The 16,571-nt window shown below is 36.5% G+C and overlaps 1 protein-coding gene across 1 annotated transcript in view; it reads right to left on the reverse strand.

Annotated features, from left to right (window-relative positions):
• RYR3 (ryanodine receptor 3) overlaps positions 1-16,571 on the reverse strand; it is a 633,352-nt gene that overhangs the window by 424,317 nt on the left and 192,464 nt on the right. Inside the window, exons 16-17 of the mRNA XM_036736677.1 lie at positions 9,485-9,603; positions 805-938 (exon numbers count right to left, since the gene is read on the reverse strand). Coding sequence (XP_036592572.1) covers positions 805-938; positions 9,485-9,603 — 253 coding nt within the window. The remainder of the gene's footprint in view (positions 1-804; positions 939-9,484; positions 9,604-16,571) is intronic.

Below are 16,571 nucleotides of genomic sequence, written 5' to 3' on the forward strand. Positions count from 1 at the left end.
ATTTGTCTAAGTAATAATTTTCTTTAGCTGGAGATGTCTGAAATGAATCTGCATAATATTCCTTCACTCTTAAGTCAGCTTGTCTGGTTTGTCCTCTACATGTAACTGGGTAACTTTATCCTTTCAGTGTCATTAGGTTGGAATTTTTTTTTTCTGGTCCTTGCCTAACAAAAGAAGGAGGAAAAAAGCATGACTATTTAATCAGGAGTGGTCAGGGTTAGATAAGGCCTGGGGCTAAACTATAAAGTGACCCAAGTACATAGAATATAAAGTTACTGATAATCAAGTAGCCTGTTGCTGGATTTCATAATTTTGTCAAGCATTTAAAACTCTTGTTATTATTTACAGACACTTAATGTTTATAAATTGCTACAATAACTAGTTTTTACAGATTTCCATATAGTTTATTCATATAAATGATTTGCAAAATGGATTTGCTTTGTAGTTGTGCAGTCTTTAATTCCTGGGAACTCTAAAGGATAAATTTGTACACCTATGTCACGTCTCTTAAAATCCCAGGGTTTTAAATAGGCTATTTTGCTTCAGTTTTTCATCCCAAAGAGGATTTATAAACAGTCAACACAAAATGGTCAAGCTAGAAGAAGCCAGAAACATGCTCAGGAGCACTACAGGATGCTGTACTTATCACCTTTTGTGATCTGCAGTTGGAGCACAGAGGAAGACTGAGAATGCTCTGCCATCCTAAAGAAATTTCAAGAAAGGAGGGGCCATGTATATTTTTCCCTCCCTTTATGGTCCAGACAAGGTCAAGTAAGGTTCTTAGCAACGCAGTAATAACCCTACCTTGTCACATCATTAATCAGCCGGGTCTGGAGAAGCAAGTCTCTACGGGGCAGCAGGTTGTCACAGATAAGATTCTGGTTGGCTCTTACTGCGACCCCATTACAGAGACAGAGAGAGCAAAGTACATCAAGAACCTGCAATGATACAGACGATAAAAATCACCAGGCAGTGTACATGGAAAAGAAACCTAAAATCCATGATAAGTTCCAGAAATGAACCACTACGATACTTTACTACCAAGGGAGAGGATGTGCTAAGAAGTCCCAGAATTAGGCCCCCAGTAAGTGATGAAAATATATATGTGTCAAGGCTATTAATTCACTCACTTTTCTACCCTCAGCCACATTACTGTGCCTCCTGTCTCCCTCCTTCAGAGCTATATTGGTTTTGCAGGAAAAGATTATATTTTCCTTCTAAGCTTAAGGACTTAGATTGATTAGCAGTGTGTCTGGATTAAGTTGTATAGAGTCATAAACTAATGGTAAATAAAAAACATGCAAGGACCATATTTGGAGCTGGAGCCTTCTAGCATAGCTAAGAATTTTGATGACCTAAACGTGACTTCTAGAATCACAGGATGTTAGAGTTGAAAAGGATCTTAAAAACCATTTAGTCAGTTAACCAATAAACATTTATTAAGCACCTGCTATGTACCTGACACTGTGTTAAGTGCTGGGGACACCAAAAAAAGGTAAAAGATAGTTCCTGCTCTTATGGAACTCATAATCTAAAGGAGGAGACAGCATGCAAATTAACTAGGTACAAACAAGAAATATACAGAATAAATTGGAAGCAATTAATAGGGGGAAAGTATTTATTAGGAATTTTTAAAAATTTTATATATTTATTTTTATATTCACTTTTACAAGAGTTTGAGTTGTAAGTTTTTCCCCCTCCCTCCCTTCCCCCTTCCCCTATGTTTTGCCTGTGAAGGAGGGAACAAAAAAATTTTGCTTTGCTGGAAGGCATTTTCTTTTAAATTGACTAGAGAATGAGTACAAATTCTTCCCTACCTCCCTCGCACCCCACCCCCAAACCACCACCACAAAAAACCCCCAAAACCTGGTCTTTGGAAGACAAGGTCATTCTATCCTAAAAAGAAAACGAAAAATTAACTAGAGAGAAGGAATAGCATTCGCTGGAACTCTGACTAATAGCCTAACATATTAATCTGCCTGGGTTGTTTCTTTGGAATTGATTTAATCATGGGTATGAATCTGCCAGGGAAGAAGTGCAGTGTCCTAGACTTCTGGTCAGCCATCCCATCATAACCCTTTGGGTCACTCTAGACAGGCTCTTAGAATTCTACCTCCAATAGCTGCCTCACCTTAGTCTCTCCTCCACCTCCAGTTTTCCTGCTAACACACTGCTGACTACCTAGGACTCCATCTTGAGACAGAACTCCTATGGATAATGAGAGCCAGAGTGATTTGTGTTTAATAATAGGCCCAAGCCCAAGGCACAGGATTTTATGTGATGATAGCAATAGCAAATGAAGAGGATGAGGAACAAACTGGAAATCTGGCAGTCAATAAGCAAAATTTATTAAATACCTACTCTGTGCCAGGAATTGTATGAAGTATTTTGTCTCTTACTAGAACGGCCTCAAGAGACTTTCAATGTGTCTACAAAAGATCACCTTATTTGGTAAATTTTTTAACTTAGGAAAAGCAGGTATTTTATCGATCTGTTTACCTCTACAGACTATAAAATATAAAAGAATACCAGCAAAATAGGAACTTGTCACAGGACTATTTATATCTGAATAGGATTTATACATGTATGTATATGTCTGTATGTATATATATATATATATATATATATATATATATATATATATATATATATATATATCTTTTATAGTCTGGACTTGTGATCAATGTAAACTAGCATCTGCTACACACAGTCTTAGAGTATTGCCATGGGTACAGAAAGGTTAAATGATTTACCCATGATGACAGAGCTATGATGTATTAGAGACAAGAATTGAATCTGGTCTTCCTGACTTCAAGCTGCTCCCTCTAGTCAGCATTCCATGTTGCCTCATATAACAGCAGTTAACATGTATCACTTTACATTTTATGAAGCACTTAGTATATTATATCACATCTGACCTCACTACAATACTGAGGCATCAAGGTGATTTCACCAACTAAAAAAATATTTGCTGGGCCTTTGATACTGCTTAGCAATTCTTCTACTCCATACTTACTGGTACTTTATTTCATTTTTTTATTTAAAAAAAATTGAATTTAAACACCAAAACATGAGCACTTCCATATTTACAACAGAACACAGAATAAGGATTGTATGTAAAATAATGAATCTCAATTTCACAGTGCTTCTTTCATTTTGTATGTGTATACATATATATACATACACACATACTATGTGTATATTTCCATATTTAAAATATATATACATGTATATATGTATATGTATATGTGTGTATATATATACACATGTATATATGTGTATATATGTATGTGTGTATACACATACATACATATACATATATATACATATATATATGTACACACACATACATATACACATAAATATGTTACTTTCAAAACTGTCCTATTGGGGACTTCCTTCTGGGCCTTTTAAAAATGTTTCAATGGTGCTCTTTGGGTGGAGCATGTTAACTTCCCCTTCTCTTCCCATTCCAATTTTTAAAAAGTAAGGGGGAAGCTTGAAACAAGCACAGTAAAGCAAAGCAAATCCACACAGTGGGCCCATCTAAAAATATATGCTTTTGTTTATTCATTGGTTTGATCAGTTTTCTGTTAGGAGGTGGGTAACATCCTTTATCATAATAAGACCTTTGAATTGGTCATCACATTGATTGGAGTTTTTAAGTCTTTAAAAATTATTTTTCTTTGCTTTCCCCCCCAAAAGTGTTTTTAAATTTTTTTTTAATTTAATTTCATATTATTTTCAGTTCCAGATTCCTGCCTCACCTCTCTCCTCCCCACTTGCCCATTATTGAGAAGGCAAGAAATACAAAACTCATTACAAATATGAACTCATGGAAAACAAATGTCTACATTATCCATGTTCAGGGTAGGGTGGGATAGTAGGGAGGAAAGAAAGAGGAAGAAAAAGAAGGGAGGAAGAGGAGGAAGGAAGAGAAGGAAGTGAGTGGAATGCTGAAATAGTGAAGCCCCCTCAGTGTGTGACAAGACCTTCCCTTTCCTACCATCCACCTTCACCCTGCACCCCTTCTATATTTTTAGAAACTGCTCTGCTGAGAAAGTAGAAATAAGAAATTACATTAGTAGACAGACACCTGCAAAGTCCTGTTTATCTAGCTTTTAATCCCTTTTTACTGAACACTAGTCCCTGGTCTCACATCTGTCTTTTTGTTCTTTGTTCTCTGTTGCTGGGAGATTCCACGTTTAGAATGTGTGCTCCACATCCCCTCCAATTATTTGTCATTCTCCTTTTCTGTTATGTTAGCCAAGCTGATAGGTATAGGGTAGTACCTATGAGTTGTTTTAATTTTCATTTCTCTAATCAACAGTGATTTAGAGCATTTTTTCATATGACTAGAGACAGTTTTAATATCTTTTTCTGAAAATTGCTTGTTAATATCCTTTGACTATCAATTGGGGAATGACTTGTATTCTTATAAATTTGACTTAGTTGTCTATATATGTAAGAAACGAGACCTTTATCAGAGAAACTTGCTGTAAGTTTTTTCACAGTTATGATTACTGTGTATTTCCCTTCATTCTATTCTCCCCACCTGTTTATCCTTTTCTCTCTCTCCTTTCACACTGTTCATCCTCAAAAGTGTTTTGTTTCTGACTATGATATTCCTCATTTGCCCTCCTGTCTATCAGCCCCACCCCTTCTTTTATTCCCTTCCTCTCCTCTTTCCTATTGATTTAGATTTAAATATATTATTATAATGTGATTATAATAATATATTTAATTAAATATAGATTTCTATATGCAACTGAGTGTGTATATAATTCCCCCTTTGAGCCAATTCCAGTGAGAAGTAAGTACAAGTGCTTCCTTGCAACTCCCCCATCTTACACTCCACTGCAAAAGCTCTTTTGTGCCCCTTTTATGTGAGTTAATTTATCTCATTCTCTCCCTCCTTCTCCCAGTGCATTCTTCTTTCTCACCTTTAATTTTTTAGATATTATCTGATCATATTCAATTTATACCTGTGACCTCCATCTATGTACACTCTTTTTAATTGCCCTAATCATTATAAAGCTCTTAGAAGTGACAGGTATCATCTTCCCATGTAGGAATACACAGTTTAAACTTAATGAATCCCTTATGATTTCTCTGTTTACCTTTTTATGCTTGAGTCTTGTATTTGAAAATTGAATGTTCTATTCAGCTCTGGTCTTTTCATCAGGAATGTCTGAAAGTCCTCTATTTCATAATATCCATTTTTCCACCTGAAGGATTATAATTAGTTTTGCTGGGTAGGTTATTCTTGATTGTAATCCTAGTTCCTTTGCCCTTTAGAATATCCTATTCTAAGCTCTTAGTTCCTTTAACATAGAAACTGCTAAATATTGTGGCTCTATGACATCTGAATGGTTTCTTTCTGGCTGCTTGTAATACTTTCTCCTTGACTTGGGAACTCTGGAGTTCGGCTATAATAATTCTGAGAGTCTTCATTTTGGGATCTCCTTCAGGAGGTGCTTGGTAGATTCTTTCAACTTCTAGTTTACTTTATGATTCTAGACTATCAGGGCAGTTTTCCTTGACAAATTCTTGCAAGATGATGTCTAGGCTCTTTCTTTGGTCATGGCTTTCAGGTAGTCCAATAATTCTTAAATTATCTCTCCTCAATCTATTTTCCAGGTCAGTTGTTTTTTCAATGAGATTCTATTTGTTCATTCTTTTGACTTTGTTTTATTTTATCTTGATGTCTCATGCAGGCATTAGCTTCCACTTGCCTGATTCTAATTTTTAAGGAATTATTTTCTTCAGTGAACTTCTGTAACTCCTTTTCCATTTGGCCAATTCTGCTTTAAGTCATTATTTTCTTCAGTGGATTTTTGTGCCTCTTTTACTGTTCAGCCTATTCTGTTTTTAAGGTGCTATTTTCTTCAGTGTTTTCTGTGCCTCCTTTACACCAAGTTACTGACTCTTTTTTCATGATTTTCTTACATCACTCATTTCTTTCGCCAGCTTTTCCTCTACCCCTTTTATTTGATTTTTAAAAATTCTTTTGAATTTCTTCCAGGAATTCTTTTTGGTCCTCACACCATGTCACATTTTTCTTTGAGGCTTCTGATGTAGCAGTTTTGACTTTGCTGTTGTCTTCTGAGTTTGCGTTTTGAGCTTTCCTGTCAACATAGTAACTCTCGATGGTCAAGTTCCTTTTCTGTTGTTTGCTCCTTTTCCAGCCTATTTCTAGACTTTTAACCTTATGTTATAGTTGGGCTCTCTTTTCAGGGTCAAAGGGGCACTGTCCTAAGCTTCAGGTTTTTGGTGCAACTATTTTCAGAATTAATTCTGGAAGTTTGTAAGTCTTTGGTTCTTCCTAAGTGATATGATCTAAGGAGAAGTGTGTTTACTACTCTCCTGGCCTGTGCTCTGGTCTGTGTGTGCCTACAAGCACTCTTTTCAACCCTAGAACTGTGACCAGGTTCCCTGCTTCCCTACAGCCAGAAGTTCTAGTGTGCTAGTTCTCCTCCTTACCCTGGTACTGTGACCCAAGACAGCAACCCAGATCTGCATATGGGCAATGCAATGTAGTCCTGTACCCAGTTTCAGCAAAGGGACCCCATAATCTCCTGACCAATTGTCTGATCCCCTTACTCTCTATGTGCTGAGAGCTCCAGAAGCCCTTGTTGCCAATTGCCTCTATGGCCTGTGGGTATCTTGCCAGGGCACTGCCTGTGCTGAACTGTGTTCCACTTTGACTCTGGCTTGACAGAACTTTCCTACTGACTTCTGAAGTTATCTTGGGCCAGAAAATTGTTTCACCCCATCCTTTGGTGTGCTGTGTTGCTTCAGTATTTGTTTTAAGGGATCATTATTAAGATGTTTGGAGGGGAATTTGGGAGTGCTCAGGAATCCCTGCCTTCTCTCCATCATTTTGGTTCTGTCTCCTCTGTATAATAATTTCATACTAGACTATAAACTCTATGAAGGTAGGTAATGTGTCACAGTTAATCTTTGTATCGTGCCTAGAACATGGCTCTGCGCACAACAGGCACTTAAATATTTGTCACATAAGTGAAGAAATGAGATAAGCAGGACATTTGTTATAGTCCCATTTAACATATGAAGAAAATGAAGATGAAAAAGTGAAATGACTTTCTTAAGGTTATAGAGCCAGTTAGTGGTAGAACTAGCACTTAAATCTGGGTCCTCTAATTCCAAACCCATCACTCTTTGAACGAACCTCTCTCACCACTCTGCACTACTTCCCCATTTACAAGTTTGAAGATACAAAAGTATACCAATGTGACATTAATGAATAGCTTCCGGCTCTCTAAAGGTCCAATAGAACTTTGCTTCCCCACTTAAGAGTCTTTCAGTCTTAATGGTACCTTTATGCTCAACCACATAATTTCAAATTTAACAATAATTTGGAGGAAGCAACAGTGATTTCCATGGGAAGGCAGAAAAACTCTGTCCAGAGAGACCACTAGGATTTGACATCTATAGACCTAAATATCTTTGGCACTGAACCACAAAATAATCAGTGAAAATTTAAGACTTAAGTCACAGAGACTCTTGGGAGTCTCTAAGAGGGAAAAGCAGTACAACAGATACTCAAGTTTTGGGTCATGCCTAGTTAGTTCTGTGTTACTCTTAAAAAACAAGAGATACGCATGAATGTGTATTCACACATTTATGCAGAGATAGTATGGCAGAAATAATCCTTTTTATACATCACATATTAGGTTGAAAAGCTGTCAAAACTATTTGGCCTGGTGTGGTGATCCCATACCAATCTTTACTACCTAGGATTCTAAGATAGCTACCACAATACCATTATGACAACCTGGGATTACATTTCACTTTGAAACTTAAATTATACTATGACATAATTTTTCTTTTAAAAGGGCCTTCAATCATACCTTCTACTCCAAATCTATTAAGAAAAAAATCAAATTATAATCTTCATATCCATGAGTACAATTTCTAATACAAAGATAAATTTGGCTGAGGTTTCACCAAGTATCTGGAAATTTTCAAAAAGAAATTAGAACTGAAAGGTTAAAAGCAACAAAGCCTAAGCTAAGCACCAACTCTCTAAGTGTATTTCAGCACTTTGACTTGGGGCTGTGGGTGATTTTCTTTTTCTTTAAAATGGGAAGGATGATGAACAAGCTTGCTTATAAATAATATCTATTAAATATTTTTGTGGCTTCTGGTTGAAAGAACTGATAATACAGATTACACAGTATAATTAAAAATTCCCCGTGGAGAAACATTGATTAGAGTAAGCACTCTATCAATAGACTTCAAAGATGTTTGTATGTAGCTATTGGCTTATGCTTCTGGGTTACTTTGAGTACATATCGATTATTTCTATTACAGTTAGCAGGAAGGAAGGAACATGTTGGCATGCAGAGAAAAATGGTTCTAAAAACTAAGCTTCATGCCTATTTTTGATTTATTGTAGTTGGGAAAGTAATTTGAGATCCCACATATTGCTTTTTATTCCTTGCCAAATCATGTTGCAGGTGTTCAAGTCCATGACTTGCATACTTTCTAAGGATATTGTGTATCATCTAAACAATACTGCAGAGAGAAGCTCATTTTCCTTTCCTCAAAAATTCATTTGTGATTTATGGCATCAAAGGCTGATGGAAGATTAGAAAATGTGGGCTTATAAGCACAAAGCAACTTCAGTTCCCTTAGAGGGAAACAACTGCTTACCCGGATCTTTACTCCAACTGTTCATCCTAGATGTTAAAAATGAAGTGACTCTTATCTACAAGTATCATGCTGACCATCAAATCTTGGTAGGAAATCTCTTACCTTCTAGAGTTGTAATGGATCTCATCCATTGTTGGGTTACATTTGTATACTGACAAGCTAGTTTTATAATGAGGTGCTATTTTATTCATTTTCTGCTCTATGCTTCTCTATATGTGTATAATAAGTCTTTCTATAAACAAATCCCTGGCCTAGAGGACAGGAAAAAGTACTGAGTCAATGTATTTGGCCTTGTATGATACCTAGAGCTTTATTAAGAATTTGATAATTATATTAACAATTGATACAAAACAGTTTAAGTTTGTCAAGCATTTCATATAGTTTCTATGAATTTCAAAACAGTCCTATGTAGTAGCTGGTATAGATATTGTTATCTTAGTTTTATAGGAGAGGAAACTGAGGCTCAGAGAAGTTAAGTGTCTTGCTTAGAGTCACACAGTTAAATAGAACAGTAGTGGGATTTGAACCCCAGGCTTTCTAACTCTACATCCATCACTTTCTACACTGATGAGAAAATCTTAGGTCTGGAGAAGAAATTGGGAACCATGATCTCAAATAAAGCTTGGCTGTTTTGCTGGTCTTGCTGTGCATCAGTATTACTGGACAGCCTGTGAAACCAAGAAAGAATCTTGCCAACTTATCTTTTTGTGGAACCAAGAGACAATTCTTACAAAGTGTTCCAAACCCCTGGAAGGAAGGCACCATATCAACTCAAATTGCTCTTTGTTATTCTTCCCACACCCACCTTGTGATTGCGGCCATGTTTATCCAGAAGAGAAATGATGGACTTTATGTGTCCCTCTGATATCAAATTTAAGGCTTCTGGGCTTTCAATCAAGATGCAATGCAATACCTCCAAAATACCTAGATGAAAATTATAAAAATCATTTGGACAATTAGTAACCTGCAGTCCATGATAAAATTTAGAAAGCAAAGAATGAAAATAACATCCTGAGGGAAAATAAATATCATCAACTTATCAAATCTGTTTAATGTCTTAAGATGAAGGATGAAGTTATCTATGATGGACTCTAAATCTCCTGGGCCTAACCAGCCTGTGGCATATAGTTAAGTGTAATTAATCACTTAATAAAAAGCAATCAATGCCTTAAAACATGAAAAGGTAACTGGAGAGTGTAATTCTTATTGGTTTAAACCAAGACAATTCTTGATTAAAAGTAAGCACAGGAACAGTTCTACAGCTTATTATAAGTGCTACAAGTTCTAGAGATTATTATAATTGCTATGAATTAAAGAAGTTATCTTTTTTAGAAAGAACCTGAATTGAGACCTTTTGTCATTAACTTCACAGTAAATGACAGGCAGGTAGAACTGCTTAAAAAATTCTAACAAGCTCTAAATTTACTGAAAACAGATACTATCTTCTCTTCCCTTTGTTCTGGTACCTAGGGTAGTTCCTTGAATAGAGAGGCACTTGTTAAACATAAGCTATCTAATGAACATGTTCTTATTAAACTTTCAGATCATAATCTCATAAAGAAAGTCTTTTGGAGATCAATTACTTAAGCGTCTCGGTTCCTCAATACCCCGTCCATTTTGGATTTCTTAGGATTCATTTCTGTTGCATCAATTACCTAGTGGATGTCTTGCAGACATATTAAACTGAACATACCCAAAACTGATTTCATTTTCCCTCCCCTAAAACTCTCCCTTCTTCCCAATTTTGCTATTATTATTGAGTATACCACCATTTTCCAAGTCACCTAGGTGTCACCTATATTCATCATACACACCCAATATGTTGTCAAGTTCTGTCATTTCTACCTTTGCAACATCACTCATTTCTGTACAGGGTGTTCCTAAAGTCTGGACACATAGGCAATTGATGGCAATGTGGAGCTATTCACATGAATCTTGCAAAGCGCATCAATCTTTGCATCACAAATTAATTGAAGATGTTATTTGTTAATATTCCAATTAAATAAAATGTTGTTGAAAATTTCATTCATTTCATTTCTTGAAAATACGCAATTTTTGCCTCTGTGTCCAGACTTTAGGAACACCCTGTATATTAACTTCTCTCCTCTGACACAGCTGCCAACCTAGTTTAAGCCCTTATCACCTCACACTTGGACTATTTGCAATGGCCTGCTGCTTGGTTTGCCTGCCATAAGTCTTATATCTTTCCAGTTAATCATCTACTTAGCTGTCAAAGTGATCTTCCTAAAATGAAGGTCTGACCATATCACTCTCCTACTCAATAAACTTCAGTGGCTCCCTATAATCTTCAGGACCAATTATAAAATGATCTGGTTTTCAAAGCCCTTCCTTCCCCCGTCATACTTTACCAGTCTTCTTCTACCTTACTTTCTTCTACATACAACAGCCTCCTTTCTATTGCTTGCACACAACACTCCATCTCCTCACTCTAAACATCTTTCCTGGCTCCTCTCCCCATGTTTAGAGTTCTCTATCTCATCTTTATCTCCTGGCTTTTGCTGCTCCCTTCAGGTCCTAGCTAAAATCCCATCTTGTACAATAAGCCTTTCCATATTTCCCTGAATGCTAGTACCTTCCCTCTAATATCATTTCCAATTTACCTTGTGTACATTTTATATGTACAAAATTGTCTACATGTTGGTTTCCCCTCTCCCCTGCTTCTCTTTCATTAGAACATAAGCTCCCTGAGAACAGGTACTCTTTTTGCCTCACTTTGTATCTCCAGAGAGCTTAGTGCAGTACATGGCACACAGTAAACATTTAACATGCATATTGATGTTAAAACATTTGAAAAACATTTGGACATGACACAGAGCAAGGCAGAAGAAATGGAAAGGCACAAGGCAGAGAAGAGACTTAGCCCATGAGGACTGTCCCCTAGATATAACTGCTAAAATATCATCCACATACTAAGGATTAAATGAGGACGAACAAAGCCTTTCCAACTTGCAGAGAAGTTAGTAGTATCTATCATATAGCTACTCACATTCATGGTTTAGAATTTAGAGACCCGCAGTATGATCTACTAGTGATATAGAGACCCGCAGTATGATCTAGTGATGATCTGTACTGCGGTTCACCAATAAGGGCTATGACAAAGACATTTTAGGAAATGAATTAGAATGATTCACTTCTTATTTCAGGCCAAAATTGTTTCATAACACTGTTTGAGTAGAAAATGAACAAAAAACCCCAAAGGGACCAAAGGAAGAGGATTGCCAGAACTAATAAAAGAGTGAAAGCAATAAGTGAGATGAGGATATACTAGAAAAAAAGAAAAGGACACAAGAAAGAAAAAAGTGGAAAAAAGAATGCAAGATAAACACAAACATGCACAACAGAAGAGGAAGGAGAAAACTAGTTGTAGCTTAAGGAGGGGGGGAAGGAGGGAAGGAAGGAAGGAAGGAAGGAAGGAAGGGGAGACCAAAAAAGTTAGCAGAGTAGAAAGAAGCAGTCAACTATCTCTCCTACAACTACTTAAAGATCAAATCTGGCCAAGTGGTGAGCAAGAAATCCAAGGAGAAAAAAAATCAAACAAATAGTTGTTCACTTTTTCCAGGTCTGGTAAACACAAGGAGATAGTCACAGGCCTGTAGATTGGAGTCCATCCAAGAAAATGCCTGCACAGAGCCTTTCCCCAGGGGACCTGAGATTGGGCCTACAGTTGTTGAAGGAGATAGAACAGAAAGAGGAGTGAATTGGCAACAATAGCACCCTAACCCTGCCTCAGGGCCACGTATCCAGTGCAGACTAATGTTGGGACTTGCAGTTGAATGGTAAAACCCAGGTCTAAGCAGTGGGGTTACAGTTCAGTTGGTTGCTCTAATCAAAGAGCAGGATATTGGATTCAGTTCACAAACTCAAGCTGAGACCTGGAGCTGAGTAACCATGGCAGGGAATGTGGACCCAATGGGAGCTTATAGCTCTGCTGCTCTCACCTAGGAGCAAGATAGATTCAGTCCACAGATTTGGGCTGGGGCTTGAAGGTGAGGAACCGGGGCAAGAACTCTGTAGGGGGGCAAGTCTATATTATATTGATCCATGGTTTTAGCTCATAGACATGGAGTAGGGCTTACAGGTAAGTAACTGGGTCAAGGAATGAAGAAGAGGGAGTTGGTCTACAACTTTATTGCTCTGAACCTACAAAGTTTTCTGACTAGCTGACAAAGTCTAGGCCCATATCATCTACTAGGGCTCTGATCAGGGGAAAGCTTGCAGTTATTCTTCATAGTCTCAAACTGGGATTGGGAAACTACAAAGTTCAGACCAGGAGGGCTTAGTTGAGATTGTACCCTACTTTAGACTGCTTACAATCTGTTGAAAGTTTGAAGCTCTTGGCCAACCCTTGATATCCTTGAAAAAGAAAGCATTCAATAATCAGAAAAAGCAGTGGCAGAACTCCAGATAATACAGATCATAGTCATATAAGTCTCCAACATTCCTTCCAAAAGTGCACAAAGCCTAACCCTGTCATAAAATCCCAATTCAGGATATAAGGCTAGAAAAATGAATAAATGAAGAAAAAAGGTCATTCATGATCAAGAATTATTGTGGAACAAGGGATGCCAAAGATAGAAATAAAAAAGAAAAGAATAACTCCACAACCTCTACAAGTAAAGGCCTAAAGTGAATCACAGCTTGTCTACAAAGTCCACTAGAATTCCTGGAAGAAATGAAGAGTTAAAAAATGACATTAAAAATATGTGGAGTCTAAGTGAAAGAACTGGAAAAGAAAAGTAATAGCATGGCACAAAGAGGTACAAAACCTTAACAATGTAACAGACTCTATGAAAATTAGAATGGATCAAACAGAAATTATTAACTTCATGAGAAACAAAAACCACTAAAGTAAAGCCAAAAGATGTTTAAAAAAATAAAAGAAAATGTATAGACTCTCATAAAAGATTTAGCCTGGAAAAGAGATGGGGGGTGAGGGGGGCAGAAATCTAAGGATCACTAATCTATCTGAAACAAAGACTATAGAAAAGACCCTGCATCTGATGTTTTAATAATGAATGAAAACTGCCCAGATATATTAGAATCAGAGGGCAAAGTGAAATTGGGAAGAATCTTAGGAAGAAATTAGAAGAATCTAATTCCTAATAACATAAAAGAAACCACAAAATGAAGACTCTCAGGTACATTGCAATAAATCTAGATCTTCAAAATTAAGTAATTGGAATAGACTACAAAAGATATAAACATGTAATAGAGAAAAACTAGAGGATATGAACAACGATTGAGTATTTAGATTCTAATAAAACAACTGTCCGCTAACACCATCAAAAGTCAGGGAGAGAATTAAATGAGATAGAGGACCTGAGACTGGTTTTATTATGTTTTGATTATTTGAAACAACAAAGGAATGGGGGCAGAGTATGACATGCTAATGAAGAAAAGAGGAGGATGAGCAGGGGAACTTTCTATATCACATAACTGAGATGGTTAAGAAGAAGTCTGTACAAAGAAAGAGGAAGGGAACAGGCAGCATTTGAAGCTCATTTTCATCTAATCTGGTCAAAGAAGGACAGAGGACACACACAAATGGTTTGGTATAGCAATACTCAACTCAACAGAGGAGGAGGATGTAAGAGGAAGAGCAGATTCATTAATGGTTTGGTTATAACAAAAATAAACTCTAACCTCGAAGAGTGAATGGTGAAGAGGAGTTTAAAAGTAAAGAAAGAATAAGAAACTGTTACTGAGGTTGGGGTGAGGGAAAGGGAAGGTCAGGAGGGTGGAATTAGTGTAAGTACATAAAATGTCATTATATACTTGGTTTCACTCTGGTTCTCATCAATTCATAGGCTTTCCAAAGTTGTTCAGAAACTGTCCCCTTCAACATATCGTATGAAGATCACACCAGTAGCATTCCATTGTAATCATATACCATCATTTATTCAGCCATTCTGCAGTTCACCTCCACAAAAAAGCTGTTATAAAAGGCTTTTGTATATACAAGTCCATTTCCTTTTACTTCGATTTCTTTGGAGGTGTAGAACTAGTAGTGTTATCACTGTACCAAAGAGTATGTATAGTTTAGTAAACGTGGGGCCATAGTTCCACTTTGCTTTCAAAAAATGGCTGTACTAATTCACAGCCCTACCAACAATGCATTAAATGTATTTGCTTTCTTTCCAACATCTGTCCCTCCAACATTTGTCATTTTCCCTTTTTGTCAACTTTATCAAACTGCTGGGTATAAGATGGAACTGCAGAGTGGTTTTAATTCGGATTTTTCTACTTATTAGTGATTTAGAGCATTTTCTCAGGTTACTTTTGGGAGCTGTGATTTTTTTTCCTCTGAAAACTGCCTGTTCTTATCACTTGACCATTTACCAATTGGGGAATGACTTTATTCTTATAAATGTGTCTTAGTTCCCTATATATGTAAGAAATGAGACCTTTATCAGAGAATATTGCTGCATATTTTCCCCCAGTTATCTATTTTCTTCCTTTAATGTTGGTTGTATTGGTTTTGTGGGAGTGATTTTCTCTATCCTTCACTCTGATTGTGAATTCTTCCCCCATCCATAGATCTGAATGGTAATTACTTTGTTGGTTCCGCTAACTTGCTTATAATAGAACCCTTTATTTATATCACTTATTTGGAGCTTATGCTTGGTATATAGTATCAGATGTTTGTCATTACCTAGTTTCTTTCACGCTGCTTTGTAGTTTTCCCAGTAATTTTTATCAAATAGTATATTTTTAACTCTGAGGATCATTAGGTTTATCAAACACTAGGCTATTGTGCTTGTTTTCTTTTGCATATTGTGTACCTACTCCACTGATTGCTCTATTTTATAACCTATATCAAACAATTTTGATCATTACCGTTTTGTAATTTGAGATTTGGTACTACTATACTCCTTTCCTTTCCCCTTTTCTCATTATTTCCCTTGAGATTTTTGACCATTTGTGCCTCCAGAGGAATTTCTTTATTATGTTTTCTAAATCTAAAAAGTTATCCTTTAGTAGACTAATTGGTATGGCACTAAATATGCATTCACATTCATATTTATATGTTTTGATAGGTAAAAAACCCAAGTATTTTATAGACTCTGAAATGACTTTGAATGAAATTTCTCTATCTCTTCCTGCTGAGTGTTTTTGGTAATATAGAGAAATATTTGGTGATCTGTATGGGTACATTTCATACTTAAAACTTAGCTTAAGTTATTTTTAATTATTTTGACTGTGTAGTTTTCCTTAAGTGAAACATCATATGATCCACAACAAGCAATAATTTTGTTTCCTCTTGGATATGGTTATTCCATCTATTTCATTTTCTTATTGCTACATTTAACATATCTAGCATTACATAAAACCGTAATGGTAATAATAATGGAATCCTTATTTTGTCCCTAGTCTTACTGGAAAGGCCCTAGTCTTTCTCTATTACATATAATGCTGGCTTTTGGATTTAGACAGATACTACTTATTATATTATGGAAAGATACGTTAAATCTCATGCCTTCTAGTAGTTTGTTTTTCTTTTAGACAGAGTGCGATAACAAGCAAGGTGGAACTTTTGGTTGTCTTTTGTTTTGGAGTTCTTCTCAGTGCTCTCAGCACTAAGGCAATCAAGTGCCTTTGAGTCTTGCCTTTGTTTGAATCAAGTTGAATCAAGAGTCATTGATTTAAAACAATAAATATGATGTGGTGCTAGTTGTGATTAGAGATCTTTCCCATACCCTTTTGCTAAGTAAATGCTAAGCCTCAGGCCTACACCCTTTTGCTAAGTAGGCACTAGGCCCCAGGGCCCTAAACGGGTTACGTATGCTCTGAGGTTGGCATTTTTCTTTGGGGGCTTACTCATGGGAAGAGTGTGTGATTTGGCCAGATAAGACTCTGGGTAGCTGATAAGG

This window comes from Trichosurus vulpecula, chromosome 8 (genome assembly GCF_011100635.1).
Source record: "Trichosurus vulpecula isolate mTriVul1 chromosome 8, mTriVul1.pri, whole genome shotgun sequence".
NCBI lineage: Eukaryota > Metazoa > Chordata > Mammalia > Diprotodontia > Phalangeridae > Trichosurus > Trichosurus vulpecula.